The 19981-nt window shown below is 31.9% G+C and overlaps 4 protein-coding genes and 1 non-coding gene across 7 annotated transcripts; 3 read left to right on the forward strand and 2 right to left on the reverse strand.

The window, feature by feature from the left end:
- Positions 1–174: 174 nt before the first annotated feature.
- On the forward strand, positions 175–2798 carry LOC106360101 (copper transporter 3-like). Its single transcript, XM_048750375.1, has one exon. It carries the CDS (start codon positions 2099–2101, stop codon positions 2678–2680), a length of 582 nt encoding a protein of 193 aa, XP_048606332.1. The 5' UTR covers positions 175–2098; the 3' UTR covers positions 2681–2798.
- A 3592-nt stretch (positions 2799–6390) lies between these two features.
- On the reverse strand, positions 6391–10305 carry LOC106387186. 3 transcript variants are annotated; one of them, XM_048750366.1, is made up of 6 exons: positions 10250–10305; positions 9883–10118; positions 9608–9805; positions 9256–9463; positions 7482–7589; positions 6391–6902 (listed from the first exon to the last, which is right to left on the reverse strand). In XM_048750366.1, the coding sequence occupies exons 2-6, from the start codon at positions 10102–10104 to the stop codon at positions 6748–6750; spliced, it is 891 nt and encodes a 296-aa protein (XP_048606323.1). In that variant the 5' UTR covers positions 10105–10118; positions 10250–10305; the 3' UTR covers positions 6391–6747. The 3 variants fall into 3 exon arrangements, with proteins under 3 accessions (XP_048606323.1, XP_048606318.1, XP_013682459.1); XM_048750361.1 differs by lacking the exon at positions 10250–10305 and adding an exon at positions 10211–10233; XM_013827005.3 differs by lacking the exons at positions 7482–7589; positions 10250–10305 and having other exon boundaries at positions 9883–10196.
- Positions 10306–11457: 1152 nt separating this feature from the next.
- On the forward strand, positions 11458–11529 carry TRNAD-GUC. Its single transcript has one exon. It is a non-coding gene; the product is annotated as a tRNA-Asp (tRNA).
- Positions 11530–11774: 245 nt separating this feature from the next.
- LOC106387207 (D-inositol 3-phosphate glycosyltransferase-like) lies at positions 11775–14362 on the forward strand. Its single transcript, XM_013827025.3, has 2 exons — positions 11775–12410; positions 13167–14362. The coding sequence occupies exons 1-2, from the start codon at positions 11919–11921 to the stop codon at positions 14187–14189; spliced, it is 1515 nt and encodes a 504-aa protein (XP_013682479.2). The 5' UTR covers positions 11775–11918; the 3' UTR covers positions 14190–14362.
- A 21-nt stretch (positions 14363–14383) lies between these two features.
- Positions 14384–15821, reverse strand: BNAA02G07210D. Its single transcript, XM_013827037.2, has 4 exons — positions 15173–15821; positions 15043–15085; positions 14810–14934; positions 14384–14713 (listed from the first exon to the last, which is right to left on the reverse strand). The coding sequence occupies exons 1-4, from the start codon at positions 15302–15304 to the stop codon at positions 14612–14614; spliced, it is 402 nt and encodes a 133-aa protein (XP_013682491.1). The 5' UTR covers positions 15305–15821; the 3' UTR covers positions 14384–14611.
- Positions 15822–19981: the final 4160 nt, after the last annotated feature.

Here is a 19981-nt window from a genome sequence, read left to right on the forward strand (position 1 = left end):
AAGAGTTTAATTTTGACAATTTTCTGTTATACAAAAAATCAAATTTTAGAATTATAATGCAATTTGTAATTTTTTAAACTTAATATGAATTACAAAGTACATCATTTTATAAATATTTTTTATTTATCTTAAATAATGTTGATTAAATATGGGTAATTAATTAATAAAAACATAAATAGATTGTAATCATTTTTAGTTTATGTGAAGATTTGACATTTTCCTAAGATTGAGAGAGTATATTTAGTTCTCGGACTCTAAATATTGTATCATAATATTTGACCATTTTGGATTTCTAGTATCTGCTAAATCAGTTCTATGATTCAGATAATATAGCTTACATGCAAACCATCCTCAAAAATTAATTATTTAATAATTTAATTATAAAATAGCCTAAACTATTCATTATTTGTCATTTGTCACATGTTTTTCAGCTATAATCTATAGTAATAGTTTTGTCCCTTGAGAAACCGTTTTTCCAGTTCTCTAGTTTGTTAATTGGTGATAGACTCACTGAAAGTCCCCGCAAAAGATGCACTGGCTAAACTCATCGAGGCAATCAGGCGGATGTTGAATTATTAAGGATCAAGTATCTACCCATGTTCATGGCCAGTTTCTATACAAAATATCTAAGCTAATAAATTAACAAATGTTTTTAAAACGTTGTCAAAAAAAAAAAAAACAAATGTTTTAAAAACATGAGATTTTTTATACAAAAATCTCTTGGAAACAAATGTCAACTTTTGGATGGTCAGTTATATTTTCTAAATGAATTTCAAAAATATATTTAAACAATATAATATTTTATTGTCAAAATATTTAAGTATTTACACGATTATAAATATATTAGGTGGATTCCAACGCAATGCAACAATTTTTTTTATTTTTTATATGTATAACAAATATGTATATATGTAAAACTATATTTTTGAATATAGTTTGTTAAATACCCGTTGTTATATCTTTTTTTGGTTAATATATTAATTAAATGGAATTGATATACTTATTCTTGTATATTAATTGTCAAAAGTACAACACGTATTGTATCGTGTCTAACTAAAAAATATAACAATTTGAAAATAAGAATCACTGATTAAAGAAATTAATTTTAATAATATTAACTAGTCATAAAAGTTTGAATTTTGATTTTTATAAAATTATTATTTTGTATCTGTTAGTATATATTTCAAGTAATACTTAAAATATATAACTTTCCCTAAATTATTTCTTTTTAGAACTTAAATATTAATCATGATAAAAATATGTAAACAAGTTAAATATTATTTTATTTTAGAAATCTTGTAAAATTTAATTTTATGAAGTATGATTATGTATGCAACTAAATTAAGATATTATTTTATTATAAAATTGTACATGACGCATAAAATAAAAGTCGTATCATATTTTTTATTAAACCATTTCATCGTTTTTTTCTTTTATAACAATACAATTATAATGTATTTAATGTGATGATGACACATGCATACATAAGTTTTAGAAATCATTTCCCAAATAATACTTAGGCAATTTTAACGTTGTTTCGAATATTACCATTCTCAAGACTATCAGATTATTTTTAAAATATGACTAAGCCGAACAGAGATATTTTGTTAGTTACATATAGGTATACCATACAACTAATAGTTTATAATCTCAAAGAAACGAATTTATACCATGGTGTATAGATACCATGAAAAAGGTTTCAATATCATATTTTATTTAAAAATTCCACACACTTTTAATAAAGTGAACAAATATAACGGGAAAGTTCAGTAAAAAATAAAAAAAATATACTCCTATATATATTTACAACGGGAAAGCTAGAAACAAGACGAAATGCCTCAAGTCTGAAAGATATAATCAAAGATTCTAGATTTCCCCATATCTTAGCGTTTTACTTCTTCAAAAGTTGTCTCAAGACTTGAAAAAAAAGAAGTATATGCTCAACTTTTTTTTTGTCAGCAGAATATGCTCAACTAAATATGCTTTTGTTTAACTTTATCTCAACTAAGTCTCTTTAAGGATTGTGCACAAAAAAAAAGTCTCTTTAACGTTAATCTATACTCGAATATAACAAAAAAATCGCATTGTTGTTGCAAAAATGTACATTGTACTACACACCAATCTCCAACCAAAAAAACAAAACCCTTATAATTACCCCACACGCACACATACAATAAGTAAACCCTCACATCTCAAGTTAAGAATATCTCTAAATAATATGAACGGCACGAGTGGATCTTCTACGGCGGCTCCCGCACCTTCACCGTCGGCCTTATTCCAACATCGCCGCCGTCATCACGGTGGCATGATGCACATGACGTTCTTTTGGGGGAAAAACACAGAGGTTCTATTCGACGGCTGGCCAGGGACTAGCCTGAAAATGTATTGGGTCTGCGTTGCCACCGTTTTCGTCTTTTCCGCATTGTCGGAGTGGTTGTCTCGATGCGGGATCATGAAAGCCGGTCCGGCTAGCTTAGGCGGCGGGCTAGCCCAGACAGTGATTTACACTGTGAGGGCTGGTTTGTCTTATCTGATCATGTTGGCTGTGATGTCCTTCAATGGAGGAGTCTTCTTGGCTGCAATGGCCGGGTTTGGAGTAGGGTTTTTGATTTTTGGAAGTAGGTCTTTTAAGGACACTGGCATTAATAACAATCACACCGAGGTTCAATCACATTGTTGATTCTTATTTGTTTTCATATCAACTATGCTGTTTGTGGGCTTTATCATTTTACAATGAAAATAAAATCTTTCAAGATTTTTAGATTTAGTTTATGAACTTAAATTTTGCTATATTCTCTTCTTTTTTTCTTTCTTGTTTTGGTCTAAAGTATAATGTTTTACCGGGTTAATTTAATAAATTACGAAACAAACGCTGATCCAATTCCTATTATTTCCGTATTTATTTACGATTTATTTTTACAATTTTTTTGGGTCAGCTAATGTATTTCCAAGAGTGAGTTAGTTTTTTTGTAGTTTTGTAAAAGACGAGTGATTTATTTAGCACTTTTGTTTCACCTACCAATGATAACTTTTGGTTATTCTAGAGTTTTGTTGTGATTTTTATGTATGATTGACGCCGCATCTTTGACAAGTATGACGACAAGAAGAACATGAGGATGGAATGAATGACCCTATTCATATTTACTTTTTATCAGTTCTTTATTTTCTATTCATTTTGGCAGAGTTTTATGACCACTTAAAAATCAATTCTAAGTTTACGAGTTGTTATGACATGTAAATAAACAGAATTTTCCGTGATGATCAAAACCAGCATAAGAGCCATCTAAAGATTGGAAATTCATCAACGAAAGATGACTTGAAAAGATAATTAACATCTAAACATCTGAATTCATGAACGCTAATGGTTGTTTTTAACAACTGGGTGAGTTTTGTTTTTTTACTTTTCAAATCCCTTAATCATTATTACCATTTTGTTTATTTACTGGATCTTGCATCAACCATTTGTATTTTAAATATTATGATGAAATTAAACCATCGATTTGGTTAATTTAATTTCAACAATGATATTTGTTAAAGAATTCCATAAGGTAAATAATATCAAGTCAAGTAAAACAATGAAAATCAAAATAAGAAGAACTGTTAGTATTATAGGAACGTTTTGTTTCTTTTTAACCTTACTTAGTTTTTCTTAATTTTATTGTGATTTTTTTTTGGTTAATGTGTTTAATTTTAAAAAATAATGTATTTATTTGCTATAAATTTCTAACATATACGATTTTGTAAAAATGTGTATGCTTTATGTATATTTATACCATTCACTTTTTGTATTAATATTTTATATTGGTAAATATTTGTGCTCCTGCATAGCAGGGGCCATAATACTAATATCTATATTACTAATAAGTTATTTTTTATTGGTTGCACACATTCTCAATTTTACTGTTTGCTTCTTTGGGTTGTTGGCACATACCATACAATCTGTTCGTATGTCCATAATATGTTCCATGCCGTTTCCAAATCCGTTGCATATACACTACGTTGAGATGCTAATAAAAACCCCTTGTGTGGTGTCAGGTGTGGTCGTTGTCACTGATGATTTCGTGGAGACTCTGGATACGCTTCCTCAGTTGAACAACGAGTTGCGTGTAGGTCACTTTAACATGAAGGCTAGTAAAGCAAAGGGACTTGCTCATTTATTGAATTAGTCGGACCAAACCTGGATCACCGATATGAAGAAGAAAATAACACAAGATATGGTTATAATGACCAAGAGGAACAAGTATGTTAGGGCCTGTTTGTTTCTCCATCTCGATGAGTCATTTGGATGAAAATGAGAGTTTTGTTTGTTTAGGTACTAAAAGTGCAACTCATTCAGATGGATCATCCGGATGATTTTTGGAAATTTAGGTTTAATTATAAAGTTCATTCAGCTGAACCAATTTGGATCATTTGAATGAAAATGATTCATTCAAAATGGTATAGTGTCTATTATGCCCATAATATTGTAATTCACAAATTACAAATCAAAAAATAATATCATTTTTGTCACATACAAAAACTGACAAAACTACAAAAACATGTTTTCCCGCGAAAAACTAAAAACTATTTTTTCACGCTAAAACCCCAAAAACGCAATTTTCCGTCAAATTGCAAAAACGTGTTTTTTCGCTAAAACCAAAAAACGTGTTTTCATGCCAAAATCACAAAAACATGTTTTCACGCTAACACCCCAAAACACATTTTCCGCCAAAACAAAAAAATACATTTTCCCGCCAAAATTGTAAAAAAGTATTTTTCTGCCAAAAAAACAAAAAAAAAACGTGTTTTCCCGCTAAAACCGAAAATCTCGTTTTCCCGCCAAAACTGAAAAATCTCGTTTTCCCGCCAAAACCGAAAAAATCTCATTTTCCGCAAAAACCGCAAAAATGCAAAAACACGATTTCCCGAGAAAAACATGTTTCCCTTCCAAAACTGCAAAACACGTTTTCCCGCTAAAACGTGTTTTCCCGCCAAAACCGCAAAAATGCGTTTTTCCGTCAAAACCGCAAAAACGTGTTTTCCCGCCAAAACTGCAAAAACGCGTTTTCCCGCCAAAACAGCAAAAACACATTTTTCCGCCAAAAGCGTGTTTTCCCGCCAAAACCGCAAAACACGTTTTTTCCGCCAAAACAGTAAAAACACATTTTCCCGCTAAAAACGTGTTTACCCGCCAAAACTGAAAAAAGCGTTTTCTTGCCAATAACGAAAAATCTCGTTTTCTCGCCAAAACCGAAAAATTTCGTTTTAACGTGTTTCCCTCCAAACCGCAAAAAACGTGTTTTTCCGCCAAAAACGTCTTTTTCCGCCAAAACTGCAAAAACGTGTTTTCTCGCCAAAAACCGAAAAAATTCGTTTAACGTGTTTTCTTCCAAAACCGCAAAAACGCGTTTTTCCGCTTAAAATGTATTTTTCCGCCAAAACTACAAAAACATGTTTTCTCGCCAAAACCAAAAAAATTGTATTTTCCCGCCAAAACCAAAAAATCTCGTTTTCCCGCCAGAACCGAAAAATCTTGTTTTTCCGCCAAAACCGAAAAATGTGTTTTCTCGCTAAAACCGAAAAATCTTTTTTTTTTCTGCCCAAACCGCAAAAAAATCGTTAATTTTAAAATAATTCTAATGTAAATATATTCAACTAAATTATTAAATGTAATATAGTTAAATTTAATATCAAACATATGATTAAACCAACACAAGGGTATTTTGGTAATTTGTTTACTAAACTTATTTGAATGGAAATGAAAATAAAGAAACAAACATAAGATCCATTTAGATAATTCATCTAGATGAGCCATGTGGATAGACAAACAAACAATCACAAAAAATGTGAATGGATCATCTGAATAGATCATAAAAATGAATCATTTGGACGGAGATGACAAATGGTGAAACAAACAGCAACTAACTCTGTTTACAAAGCAGACGAAACCGTAACTTAACCAACCTCTAATTTAACTTCCTTTAACATACTTAACTAGCCTCGGTATAAAACATACTTGCTGGGATATTATCATCATATTTAGAAGCTTTATATCAGAAGATTAGACTGCAAAACCCATAATTAACTAAGTAGCACGAAGTTATCTCTTAACCTAACCATATTTAACTTGTCGGTGTAAGTAAACAATTGAAGAAAGAGAAGTCACATGAGGGGTGGAGAAATGCACTATGTAACCATCACCGGACACAACTAATATGAGTAATGCAAAACGGGAAAGCATATATTTCCACATTTCAATACATTTAACTGCGTTCTGAAGATATAATACTAACAATACTAAACTAATAGTTATTCCAAAAGGGCAAAATAATGACTGTAACTCTATAGGCGTAATATGCGAACAAGAGACTTTAAGCATATAAAGCAGACGTAAGAACCAAGGCTAACCAATCAAATAAAGTCTTTTATTTTATTTTTTACATTGGCGATGATTTTATTACAAGGAATTCTACATAAAAACAACCCATCCCTTTATTACAAAATACATGCATATATATGCATATTTTATTGTTCTTTTATCATAAGAATTATTGATTTTACTTAACCAGCTTGCATATGGAACTACCAATATAATAAAATAACAAATTCACCCCTTTTAAAATTTATATATTTCCAGCTAAAATAATGATTATAACGCTTTTTATTTATTTATTTTTTGACCCCACTATAAAATATTCAATCCGAAAAGATACTACCTTTCGAAAACCTACAATTTCAGCGATCACGAGCATGTGTGCCGATGTTTGATCAGTACGTCCATTCATGTGGCAAATCCGCCGGTGGTTCTTGGTGACTCTGGGCCGACGTTTCTGCCGTGTATGGTGGTCCACTTTGTGCCTGAGTTAATGAACTGCCTTTGGTACTTCTGCTGTTTTTGTTCTTCATGGACACCAACAAAGCATCTGTATAGTAAATAGTTTCAATAATTATCAATTGAAGACCTTTAACTGGCCGGTGTAAAAAAAAAAACGTATCAAGAATTATATCAGATGATACTAAAAACCTAACATTACAAACAAACAAAAACATACTTCAAACTATATTAGTTTACATGTGTCTAATATGATGTAAGTTAATGCTAACTAATTAATTTCGCGGCGAGCAGATCCTTCGGTAATAAACTTTCTTACAAATCGACACCTTGATCTATCACATGGCTACTAAAGTCCAAAATCTAATTAGCTGGAAGTCCTGATGCAAATAAATATTTGGAACATTTTCAAATATCTTCTTATTTATTTTATTAATTATATTAAATTTAGATAATTATCTTTGTTGTTTTAGGATTTATAAAGAAGTTTCAATATAAAGAAAATATATAGCAATGAAAATTCAATTTCAGAGAACATTTTGAGAGGTTTTGTACTGTTTATAAATATATACAGGGATATAAGGTATAAGTAATTCTTGTAAATCATAACTTTACTCAAAAGAATACAAACAGAAAATTGAATAAGGAAAACGATATGTGGGGTTGGTACCATGAAAAGGAGGGATATCAGATGAGAATGTAGAAGGAACACCCAATTTGTCAAAGTGAACTTTCAAGGCTTCAACTACTCTTGCTGGTATAATTACTGTTGAACATCCTGCAAAATTTTATTTTTTTCAAACAAAAAGTCAAAACCAAACCAAATCCACGTCTAAACCAAACTAAACCGGTCTGGTACTTAATTCTCAAAGTAATAACTTCAGGAAATTGTTTGGTTGAGACATCAGTTTCATAGAACGACAATACTAATAGTACAATATATAGTAAATTGTCACCACCTCACACCAATATCTAAGCCACATCAAATCAAAATTATGCCAAAAGAAAGAATAAATTTATCAGAAGGTAGAAGATATTCGTTTAACCCACCGACTCCTAGATTGGATAACGTTTAGGAATTGAAAATGAAATAATCAAAGAATCTTAATGTTGAATATTATGTATAATTCTTTGTGTTTAACGAATACGAGAAAGTGTTACAAAAAGAAAAAAAAAGAATATGAGAAAGCCTTGGTAAATTAGTGTTACATGTGTGGGTTTATAATACTATACTTAGACAGAAAGAAAAGTTTATACTATGTGGTTAGGATATACATTGGGTATCGTCAATGATCGAACGGTGACATGAGGAAGAATCACAAGACGGATAGGTTATCTTAGACTAGAATCCACTGGTCGAGTGAACTTAGTAAGGTCTTACGAAAAGATAATGATAATGATTTTTGAACTTAAAGGGTCTATTTTGTTGAAAGGGAAACCAGCAAGTTGTGGCAATATTCTAATCAGGTAGGGCAAATCTGTCCCATCACCAGCCAGTCAGCCACATAAAATCTTAAAAGAAAAAAAGAGAGATTAATAGGTGCGAAGGAATCTTTGGTATCTACTCCTCAGTCAAACGGTGTAATAATGTAAGTGAAAGATTCTTATTATAAAAATTGTCCTAAAATAATTGAGTTTTGAGCTTGTAATGATTGTACTCAACCAGCTAAATTAACTCAACCTAATCTTAATCCAACTATTAATCTTTCAAATAAAATTTATTTATGTCACAATTTATGAATCCTTCTAACACTTTCAGCTTAGCTATAACTAAATGAATAAAAAAACAAACAGTTGTGAGTAAAGGAGAACAGGGGAATTTGTTGAACACCGAAAGTCGATTCTGCAAGTGCATGTCAATTGTCAAGGGATATGTAATTTTATCAATCTCGTCGACCACATAAAAGAATTACACTCTAAGATAGAATTTAAACAAGAGTTCTCTTTAATCTATCTCTAAAGTTAATAGTGTTATATTTATTATATTATGTACATAATTATAAAATTGCTAAAATCTAATATATACACAAGATTCTCACTTTGTCAACCCCAAAAAACAAAGTAGGAATCTCGAAGTATCTAGACGACGACGTCATTCCAGCTTTATTTTTTTGTCGTTTATTGTACGTAACCTTCTTTTAAACCACTAACTCTGTTTTTTTTACACAAACAATAGGATTGGTTATTTAACTAAGTTCTGAAGTGTTGCAAAAAAAAAACTAAGTTCTGAAATAAAAGATAGAAATATAAGAAGTGAAAATTAAAAAAAAAAAGAGAGAGAGAGGAATAATAGAGTTATTTTCATCAAACCTAGAGTAATAATAAAACAATGAATATATGTTTTTTCAATTAAAACAGTAACTGAAAATAATAATTCTATTTGATTGACAATTTTACAGAGAGAGAGTAATAATGGTAAAATTACTACTATTAGTGTTTCTAACCTGATTTCTTGCGTGACTCCACAACAGTACCATGACAACGTGGTAAGAACACTCCAGTTCCACCCGACCCGGTTCTCGAACCGGACCCGTCAACGAACACCGCCTTCACGCCCGACCTTGGTCTCTGTTGGTATTGGCAGTTCCTTGCTTTGTGTCCTACTACGTCATCGTTTCTTTGCTTATCTTTCTCCTTTTTGATCTTATGGAACTATATATATAGAAAGTGAACGAACTTTTAAACTTTTAAAAACATAAATGCATCAAACGGTGGTAATAAAACCCATTTATAATCGAAGGATTCTTTTAAAAAAAAAATTCTGAATAATTAATCAATGATAAAACATGAGCTCACGTTAGCTTGAATAGATCGGATCTGGTCATCGATCAAAGCTTGTTTTGATTGGGAAGGAATCATAACAGGCTTAGTCTCAACGGTCACCGGAGTTAACGGCGGCGTTGGTTCACGTGAAGGACCGATCGGGCTGCTATTACCGGATGCGAACGGTGACCAAAGAGTCGATTGCGGTGAGCCAGAGCCACCACTACAAGACTGAGTCAAGAAGAAGAAAGATTAGTAAAGAGAGAAGAGTCGAACTCGAACCTGTTGTGTTCTTAAAAGGTGTGTACCTTTTGATGCTTTTCATCGTCTTGAAGCATGTAGTTAGTCATCTGGCGAGTCAACTCTGCAACGTACTCGTCTTCTTCATCGTTTGGTGGCTTTGGTGGAACCGGGTCTTCTGATACGGAGTCGGATAAGAGCGAGTTTGTGGTTGGAGTGAAGAAAGTTGAGTTTGTGTGATCGTAAAAGGAGCTAAAGAAATCTATGTCTTGTAGTTCCGTAGATTCCATTTGATGCTTGTTGTCTAGAGAAACAGAGGAAAGCAAGAAGAGAGAGAAGAGACAGAGAAGTTATGAGTTTAAGAGATATAAAAAAGAAGGAAGAAGAAGACCGTACAGATGACAGCTTTATCAGAAGGCGTTACGACAATTTCACCTGTCAATTGTTGCGAGTTTGCGACCCACCAGGGATTAAGGATTAAGGAAAGCTATTTAAAAAGAAGAACAAATAATCAGTTTAAAAAAACAAAAGAAGAACAAATAAATATAAATATGTATTTATTTTTTCCTTTTTTTTATTGGTTGAAATATGAATGCATTTTTTTCATAACGAACCTTTTTAGGTGAATGTTCATTAAAAATTCTCTTAAAACAATGTATTCAACCAAAATTGATTTCCCTACCATTTAAAGCTTAATTACAACCATTTTTTATTTTCAGCTTTAGTTTTAAAATCTAAATAAAGCATGACAATTTTTCTAACTGTAGATAAAAAATCAAACTAAAGAAACTTCCAACAGCCTAACTAATGACCTCCATAATCTCTCAACTACCAATCTACCATGGTAAGTAAGTCCTCATTGTGAGACTCTGAAATAAGTTTAACATGATCAGATAGACTGGAAATATATTAAGATCACTGCTTCCAATGATATTAAATAAGTTTAACTTATAATACAAGTTATGTGTCGTGTATGCCATACCTCAAATTATGTTAGCTAGGACATACAATATGGTTCTTCTTATCACTTCAAATTAATGAAGATCTGCTAACCATTACAAGATACCATGCAACATCATATATTGGTTTAAGGATTTGATGTTAAGTAAGGTTAGTTCACGCTTTATGATCTGACCAAACGTTTTTAACATTTAGACCCAACAAAAAAAAATCTGACCAAACGTAAGTATGCACACCTTTTCTTGGTATAACTACACTAAAATAATTCCTACTACCACCAGCTTATGATTGCTTATAGAATTCAATTCACATTCTATATGAGAAATATTGGTTTATTTTCCGAATCTGCAACGTTTTACTCGATATTAATTGTTTTTTTATTAAATAAAGTTGGTCTAATATCACTTTATGGCAAAGCCTTTAGCTAACAACCATTAACCATACATCTATTGGACTTTTGAGTGTGGGATAATCAAACTACTAATGCTGATATATTTTTATTGATTAATAAATACTTTTATTTATTAGAATTGCTTTCAGGCACATCTGTGGAAAACATAAAAATGTTAAATTGTACATATGTACAAATTTACAATTGAACGTAGATATTCAAGACTTGGTATTAAAAATTCACCATATATATCATTGTATTTATAATATCATGGATCACCACTGTCAACAATGTCGTTGTAGTATAGTGGTAAGTATTCCCGCCTGTCACGCGGGTGACCCGGGTTCGATCCCCGGCAACGGCGTATTCTTTTTCCTTTTTGTTCCTTTCTACATACACGTCGTCCTTTACCACAACCTCACAATATCAAAACGACTCGACGTTTTTCTTCGCTTGAGACGGGACGCAGTCTAGCAACCAATTGCTCACACCACCTTCTCAACTTCGTCCACCGCCGCATTACGAAGGCGCGTGGGTCACATGTGCGTGACGTTACTGCGATGATTCATTGAATTTTGGAGAGAGCATGTGCACATGACTTAAAGAATACGGAATTTAGTTTTAATCTAAACGAAGTCTCTTAAAGTCAAACGTTGTTCCCGATTCAATCCACTGACAAACTAACCACTTATTTTCTCTGTCTTAAACGATGCAACTCGAGTTTCCAGATTCGATCTGTCACTGTCACTTTCCATGGCTAGAGAAAACCCACTGATGAGTTTCTCCTTCAGTCTCAGATACCTCTGTCACTTCACTCTCCTCATCTCTGTCCTCTCTTTCGTCTCTTTCCTCTTCAGACACAACACCACACTCTGTTCTTTTCCTTACGACCACAATCCCAACACTGATCACACATTCGACCACACCCACGACAACGAAACCATCGATCTTCTTACCTTCTCTTCCGCTTGGAACCATCTCACTTTCTCCCCGTCCAAACCGAACAAGATTCTCAAGATCGCTGTAGTGGTTAAAAAATGGCCGCAGAAATCACAAGCTGGTGGGCTCGAGAGGCACGCGCTTACGCTGCACCTCGCTCTAGCTAATCGTGGCCATGAGGTTCATGTTTTCACCGCAGCGTCTCCGTCCTTCCCTGAGTATGGACTGAAAAATCTTCGGTTTCATCTCTCTGAGCCAACCTCCGGTGGATATCTCGATCAAGCTTCCCTCTCGCAAGAGCTTCAGGTAGACATAGAATTTTAAAATTGCTTCTGCGTTTGTACCGCGTCGGTGGTTTGGACACCAATGCTTTGCGTTTCCCCCCTTTTTGCGTTTTCATCCAATATTTAATTTTCAACCCCTTTTTGGTAAAAAAAAACAAAAAAATATATATTAAAATACCATAAGTTAGCTATTATTTTTCAAAAATAACAATAAAAAATACTCTAACATTTTAAGGATTTAGTGATTATTCAAGTTCAGTATTAAGGAGTGGGTTTGGTTTTTAAACTTTCATAAATTATTGTTAAACATTTATGAATGATTTAAGAGAGTTAATTTAGTTTTTTTTTTATCATAAATTTATGATATTTATGAAAATTTAAAAGTAAATTTGGAAAGTCTATCAAATTTGTGGTAAAATTAGAATTCTTCCAGAAACAACTACAATATTTTATTTTCTGTAATTACTTAACTAATTTTCAGTAAATTGATTCTATTTGGTTTTAATCGTCACTTTATTCTTGCCCCGAGTATCTAGTGGCAAATTTTTTGACTAGGCATCTGCATTTTGAATTATGTAAACAGCTTATATTTATTTTATTTTTTTGTTAAAATGTACTAATTTGGACATTCAAATCGTTTTTTTATATTTATTTCTGTATATTTACATAAAAAGCTTTGTATAAATAGAAAGCTTTATGTAATTAAAAACATATGACTGTCGACTTGTAGTAAAGCGAAAGCTCATAATTGGTGAATTTTTTTTTCCGAAAATCACAGACGCAGAACGCTAGTGGAAGACCATTTGATGTGGTTCACACAGAGAGCGTCGGGCTTCTCCACACACGAGCCAAGAACCTCCCAAACGTGGTCGCGTCGTGGCATGGTATCGCTTACGAGACGTTTCATTCCGACATAATCCAAGAACTCCTCCGTCAAGCGGACGTCGCCGCCGGAGCAGAAGCAGAACAGCCACCGCCTTCCGCTCCAGCTCTTACGGAGCGAGCGAAGCGTGTCGTGGAGGAAGTCAAGTTCTTCCAACGTTACGCTCACCACGTGGCAACTAGCGATCACTGCGGCGACGTGCTCAAGAGGATCTACATGATTCCCGAGGAACGCGTCCACATCGTACTAAACGGCGTCGACGAGAGCGTTTTCAAACCTGACGTTTCGAAACGCGAGAGTTTCAGAGAGAGATTCGGCGTTAGAAGCGTCGCCAAGAACAGAGAGCCTCCTCTGGTTCTTGGAATCGCGGGGAGGTTGGTTAAAGACAAAGGCCATCCTTTGATGTTATCAGCTTTGAAACGTGTGTTTGAAGAAAACAAGAAAGCGCGAGAAAACGTCGTCGTTTTAGTGGCGGGAGATGGTCCATGGGGGAACAGATATAAAGAACTCGGGTCTAGTAACGTGATCGTTCTTGGACCGTTGGATCAAGAAAAGCTAGCGGAGTTCTACAATGCCATCGATGTGTTTGTGAACCCGACGCTTCGAGCTCAGGGGCTTGATCACACTCTTTTGGAAGCTATGGTTTCAGGCAAACCAGTCTTAGCCACGAGGCTAGCGAGTATCACTGGGTCCGTGGTCGTTGGTCCGCATTTGGGATACACTTTCTCGCCCAACGTGGAGTCTCTCGCGGAGGCGATTTCACGAGTTGTTAGTGATGGAAGAGAGGAGCTGGAGAGGAAAGGCAAGGAGGCACGTAAACGATCGTTGAGGCTTTTCACTGCGTCTAAAATGGCTGATGCGTATGAGAGGTTGTTTCTTTGCATTTCGGATAAGAGTTACTGTACAATACAAGCTTGATACATTTGAGCTATAGTTATACTGGTAGAGTTATTACTAATCATTTGGTAAAACATGAAAGATGTGATGTTCTGTAAGAAGAAGATTAATTTTACATGCGTTGGTTCCTACATAAAGATGTCTGGTTTGGTCACTTGTTTGAGTTGGTAAAATTCTAAATTTTTCATATTTTTGTTGAACGTGAGACATAGAAAAGCAGAGAAAACACTGACACAGTTGATTAGAACAAGTACTAGACAAATCTATTCAAGACACTTTTACTAGGAGATCTCTTTATATTATTTTTAATATTAGAAATCGCCTAATATTTTTTCTGCATAAAGTTATTTATACAAAGTCTTGGTTCGGTAGATAATAGTACTTGGCTTGAGCTTCATGGGGTTTGTGGAGATATTTACAAGGAAACTAAAGGAACTGGTTCTTCAGTAATAAAGAGAACCTTGCCACCAGTTTCCTCTTGAAACATCTTGCGAGTTCTGTCCATTAGCATCGCCTTCTCCGCTTCTAAGACGCTCGTTTTTTACCTGGAAAATGGTTACTCTGATCAGTCAAGTCCTATTTGTTTTTTTTTATTTTAAAAACAGTGATTACCAAAATATACATAAATTAAGTAGACTCACTGAAGGGTAAGTTTGGTTGGTGGTGGATCGAGAGTATACGTCTTGACCACCGTAGTAAAGAGAAGAGCTTAGATGACATGGCTCAACTCTGTCTCCTTGCGTAGTTGAAGATTCTCTACGTTGAGCTGTGTGAGAAAACATATTCGTTAGAAAAACAGAGCTATTCCTTATTCAAGAAAAACATAGTAGTTTGAGACTAAGTAGACAAAGAAGAGGTTTTCTTCCTCTCTAACCTTGTGGGCCATGTTTGAAGCTTGGACCATCTCTTGCAACGTCCTGAGAAATCAAATCAAGAAACTGAAGTTTAAGTCTCTGATCACTCAAAAAATAAAATTAGAAGAAAAGGAAGGTAATAAATATAACCTTGGAGGGATGAGGGAAAATGGAAGAGAAGATTCCAGAGGAAGAAGATGGCGGCGAAGGATCTTTGAAGCCAAAGACTTCGGCGGTGAAAGAAGAAGAACTTGATGATCCTACTCGTCCTTTACCTTCCATTAATAACTGTCAAAGCTTATACTCTTATCACTTTGAAACAGATTCTCTTTGTGATTCTTTTTATGTTAAGAGAACTAGAATGAAGAAGAGGACAGTTCTGTAATGTTTGTATAATGACATGATCACAATGGGGGTATATATACATAGTGCTACAAGGAATTAGTTTATGGTGATAGTGGAGCCATTGTGATCATGATCCTCATCATCATCATCCATCAAGAAAAAGAATCCCCTTATTATGTGTATGTTCTCTCTTCTTGATGTCGAAAGGACTATTGCTTCTTTTTCATTTCTATTTATAAATTATTTCAATTTTATTTTTCTTGCTTGAGAAACTTAGAAGCTTCGCTATCTTTCTTCTTTGCCGTTCTTTATAGTTAGTGCTTAACTTTTGTTTTCAATTGTAACGATTTATTTCAAAATTTTCTATATATTTTGTTGTTGAAAACGTACTGAAAATTTTGGATTCTTTATTTCTTCTGGATAGAGACACAAACAGTGAGATTCTTCTCAGACTTCTTCAATGTTCAGTGTTTCTCTTGTAATAACATAAAGAGATATCTTAAAGAGGATAAGTCCGGCGTCGGATTCTCATGTCGGACCAATGATCTGTCGCCACGTGTTATTCCGAGGATAAGTTGCCGACCCTTCTTTATCACATAGGGCCAAAGTGGAAAAGAAAACAGAAGAACTTGAGCTTCTTTAACTCGCACGCATGATCCGTTTTTTTAGATATGAAATAGCTGCCTTTTAACTTTTTAAATAATACGAAAAGCATTATGCCCAAAACAATACTATTATATTGGTTTTAACTTTTTATCTATAAAATTATTTTAGCATTAATAAAAGAACATATGATCAAAGACAAGAAGATTAGGTCCACAGAAATTTTCCACTTGATGAAGTCTATTCGTTTTCTTCTTCTTTATCTTGAACTAGTGTTACTCCGGTGCTAATGCACGGATCAAATTTATTTTAATTATTTTTATCATAATTTTGAATTAAAATAAATTAGTGTTTTTTTACACATTTTATAAACATGGATAATATTGAAACAAATCGTCTGGAAACTGTTTTACAGAATTACTGATGTTTTTAAAATAGATGTGCTGATATATATTTGTAAGTATTTTATATCAAATCTATTTTTGCATTTTATTATATTTTATGTCAAGTCTATTTTTGCAATTTATATAGAATTATTTTCTCACGTCTATTTTTTGGTCATTATTCTACATTTTCTATTTTTCAGTGATGTTCTATTTGCTTCTGCACTTTTTATGAGAGAAAGTACAAATTTGACAACACTATATAAAAATAACAAAATCAAAAGTCTTTGCTGAATCAAAAGTAAAGAAAAAAATTTCACCACGTTCTTATAAGATTTTAATTACACAAAAAAAAATATGGAAGACTAACCTGCTGAGTTTTAGGTCTTCACCTAAATAATAGACATGGTTCTTCTCGTTTCCTTTATCACCCGAATCTCTTAGACCTATTTGATGCTTCCTCGTTATCCCTGACATTATTTTTTCTTCATAGTACTTCTCAAGTTTTTAGGGCTCTGTAAGTGTGGTTTAAAGTAAGCCTCTTACCCTCCTCTGAATTATATCACCTGCAAATTGAGAATAAGTTAAGTCCAATATCTAAAATAACAAAAGGAAAGAAATATATAGTATCAGTGACATTTTTATTTGAAATGCTAAAATTGATGAAAAAGCTAGGTACTTACTTTCAAAAGTAAAACATACCCATTTTGTATATAACAGAGCTAGCTGAAGATGCGTATTGTCTTATTGATACCTTTGTTTCTGACAAAGCTTTCATCTCCCATTCTTTATTGAAGAGTTAAGCTTTAAAGCATACAACTTAAAAGATGTGAAACAAAAAAATAAAAGATTAATAATTTAGAATAAGAACAAACTAAATTCAAACGAACCACAACCAGTGATGGAGCTTTTAATCATAAACTTATATGGATTTTTTGCTTTCATCAAAGATCTAAAGAATATGAAAACATGGAAACACAAAAAGAGAGATGAAAGCGTGAGAAAAAGAGATTAACAGAGAGTAAAACTAATAGATCAAAACTATATAAATAATAAAACAGTTTTTAATCAGTTTTTAATCGTGATTTCAAGTTTTGAACGTGGGAGTGATATCTGAGGAAATTTAGGGACTTTTAGTATATTTTTAGAATTTCAGAAATTAAGATCAAAACTAATTTTTTGTCGACATTTTTATTTTTATTTTTGTTTTGCAAAATTTTGCCACATGTCAAATTCTAATTCGCCAGGCGACTTGCGCTTTAGTATATAAAGGATGCTCACAAATCAAGCATTTGGAAAATATCAAAAAATTTCAAAAAAGCAAAGAGTTATGAAAAAATATATTTTCGGAAATTAATAAATTTAGTCAAAATCAAGATATGCAAAAAAAATTCTTTCATGAAATTGTTATGAAAAGATGTATCAATTTTTTTTAACAATAAAATAGTTTTAATGTAAATTTGTTTTAGTTTCATGATATAAACTTTAGTGCCGTCCTTGGTAGGTCAAACCTAAAAAAAGCCTACAACAAAGCATTAGATTTTAGAATTCAGATAATCTAAAATTTATCCAAACTGTTTTAAGATAATTTTGTTAATAAAAGTATGGTGGTTTAGTAAAAAACTGAAACTGATTTCTATCTATGGGAATTAAAATTTAGATCTCAAATTTCGAGAGAATAACAAAAAGAATGAACAAGTATCTGATTATTTTCGAAAATATGTAATCTTTCAATACAGTTGAAACTCTATATATAAGTATTTGATAAATTAATATATATTAAATTTATAAATTTATCAATCTCAAATTCGGCTAATTCAAAATATGATACAAGTCGATAAAATAATAAATTTAGAAGATTCGATGCAAATATTTGGTCCCATAAAATGATTAATTAATCATTTATATATATAATTTATATATTTAAAAATAATACAGTTTTAGTACCCACAATAAAGTTTATTTCTATTTTTGTAAGATTTTATAATATTTTGACGATATTTCATAAAATTATATGTAAAAAAAAAATTTAAATTATATGATGCATATTTCATATACATCAAATAATATAATAAAAATAATATAAAAGTTAAATTTACAAAATTTAATGAATATATAAAAAATGAAATCAAAATTTTTAGTTTACAAGAAAGTTATTTTAAAATATAGAAATGTAAAAGAATTTTTGTAAACTAATAATTCTATAAATTAATAAAATATTATAGTAACAACATTATTATTTTACATAGTTGCCCTTTTATTGATATAAACCGATATTTTACATAGTTTTTTTTATACTGACAAAAAAAAGAATCTTACTCGCAAAGTATCACGTGATATGATACACGTCGTTGACGCGTAGTTGGGAACAGAGATTCGGTTCCGGGGAATTATATCCAAAGATATAGCTGATAATAATACTTTAGATATCTCAAATTGGACAAAAATTCTAGCTGCCTTGAAAATTTGTAACATTAATGGTATTTTGTGTATATTTTTAAAAGCGTCATAAAAAATACATATGTTGTGGATATACATACATATTTACTCAAAGATTAGTGTATGCATTACACAAACAAGTATTGTCATATGTAAATTTATATATACGGAGTGTAGCTTTTTTTTTGGACAACATATACGGAATGATAGTTAAAAGCATCTTTTTTTTTATCAACAGTTAAAAGCATCTAAAGACTGAGAACGGTTGTCCATTTGGATAAGAGATAGATTCTCGTGTAAGAGATTCTTCTCACTGGTCCCTATCTTACTGCCGGACGGAAGTCGATAATATACAGACACAATATATAGTATAAAATTATGTGTGTGTATGTGGCTATGTATATGCAAGCATGAGCTCATGTGTTATGAGTATATGTATATGTATGCTTTGTTGAGGTATATGTATATGTAAAGGGATGTGTTAATAAAAATGATCGGTTATTTATGAAATAGCCAAAAACCCAAAATTAAAATTTTAGAGAGAAAACAGAGTGATAGAAAGAAAAAAAGAGGAGAAAGAATATGATTTTGGTTAGTTGGTGAACTTTAGTTTTTTTTTTTGTTAGTGAGTGCAATGTCTGTAATAAGATTTCAAAAGAGATTTTTGTATAGTCTTATATCAAGTAATTTATGTTAATGGTCTTACATCGTGTTCCAAAACGTTAAAAAAAAAAACTGAAAATATACTTGATTGGGGATTGATTACACATAAAGCTTTAGGGATAAGTTAGCTAGTGTATACTACCTTTAGAGCATCTCTAAAAAAATATCATTTTTTTAATTTTGCAAAACTTCATATTTGAAGCTTAAAAAATTTCTTTTCCGAAATCAAAATTCTAAATTTAACTTCAAAATTATTTGTATTTTATTGTCATAATTAATTTAAATCATAACCTTTAAAAATAACTTGCACAAGTATAAAAATATTACAATAATATTAACTAATAAAAGGTTACACTAAAATATAAAATTTTAGGTAGAAATATATAGTTAAATATTAAACTACAACCAAAATACTATATTAGATCTATAAAACTATTTCTATAATACTAAAATATATGATCAACTAGTGCATCTTGTAGTAAAAGTGTCACTCTTTATTTTTAATTTGTATCTTACGAGTTAAAAC

The sequence above is a fragment of the Brassica napus genome, chromosome A2 (genome assembly GCF_020379485.1).
Source record: "Brassica napus cultivar Da-Ae chromosome A2, Da-Ae, whole genome shotgun sequence".
Classification (NCBI taxonomy): Eukaryota; Viridiplantae; Streptophyta; class Magnoliopsida; order Brassicales; family Brassicaceae; genus Brassica; species Brassica napus.

What these genes read in the sequence shown, in the direction of transcription:
- BNAA02G07210D (XM_013827037.2), bottom strand. Translation starts at nt 15,304, where the DNA reads ATGGAAGGTAAAGGACGAGTAGGATCATCAAGTTCTTCTTCTTTCACC. An exon ending in TTTTCCCTCATCCCTCCAAG is followed by an intron (nt 15,086 to 15,172) that starts GTTATATTTATT and finishes TTGATTTCTCAG; the next exon opens with GACGTTGCAAGAGATGGTCC. An exon ending in CCAACCAAACTTACCCTTCA is followed by an intron (nt 14,714 to 14,809) that starts GTGAGTCTACTT and finishes ACCATTTTCCAG; the next exon opens with GTAAAAAACGAGCGTCTTAG.
- LOC106360101 (XM_048750375.1), top strand. Translation starts at nt 2,099, where the DNA reads ATGTACATTGTACTACACACCAATCTCCAACCAAAAAAACAAAACCCT.
- LOC106387207 (XM_013827025.3), top strand. Translation starts at nt 11,919, where the DNA reads ATGGCTAGAGAAAACCCACTGATGAGTTTCTCCTTCAGTCTCAGATAC. An exon ending in CCCTCTCGCAAGAGCTTCAG is followed by an intron (nt 12,411 to 13,166) that starts GTAGACATAGAA and finishes CGAAAATCACAG; the next exon opens with ACGCAGAACGCTAGTGGAAG.
- LOC106387186 (XM_048750366.1), bottom strand. Translation starts at nt 10,104, where the DNA reads ATGGAATCTACGGAACTACAAGACATAGATTTCTTTAGCTCCTTTTAC. An exon ending in ACGATGAAAAGCATCAAAAG is followed by an intron (nt 9,806 to 9,882) that starts GTACACACCTTT and finishes TTCTTGACTCAG; the next exon opens with TCTTGTAGTGGTGGCTCTGG. An exon ending in TGATATCCCTCCTTTTCATG is followed by an intron (nt 6,903 to 7,481) that starts GTACCAACCCCA and finishes TTTACTATACAG; the next exon opens with ATGCTTTGTTGGTGTCCATG.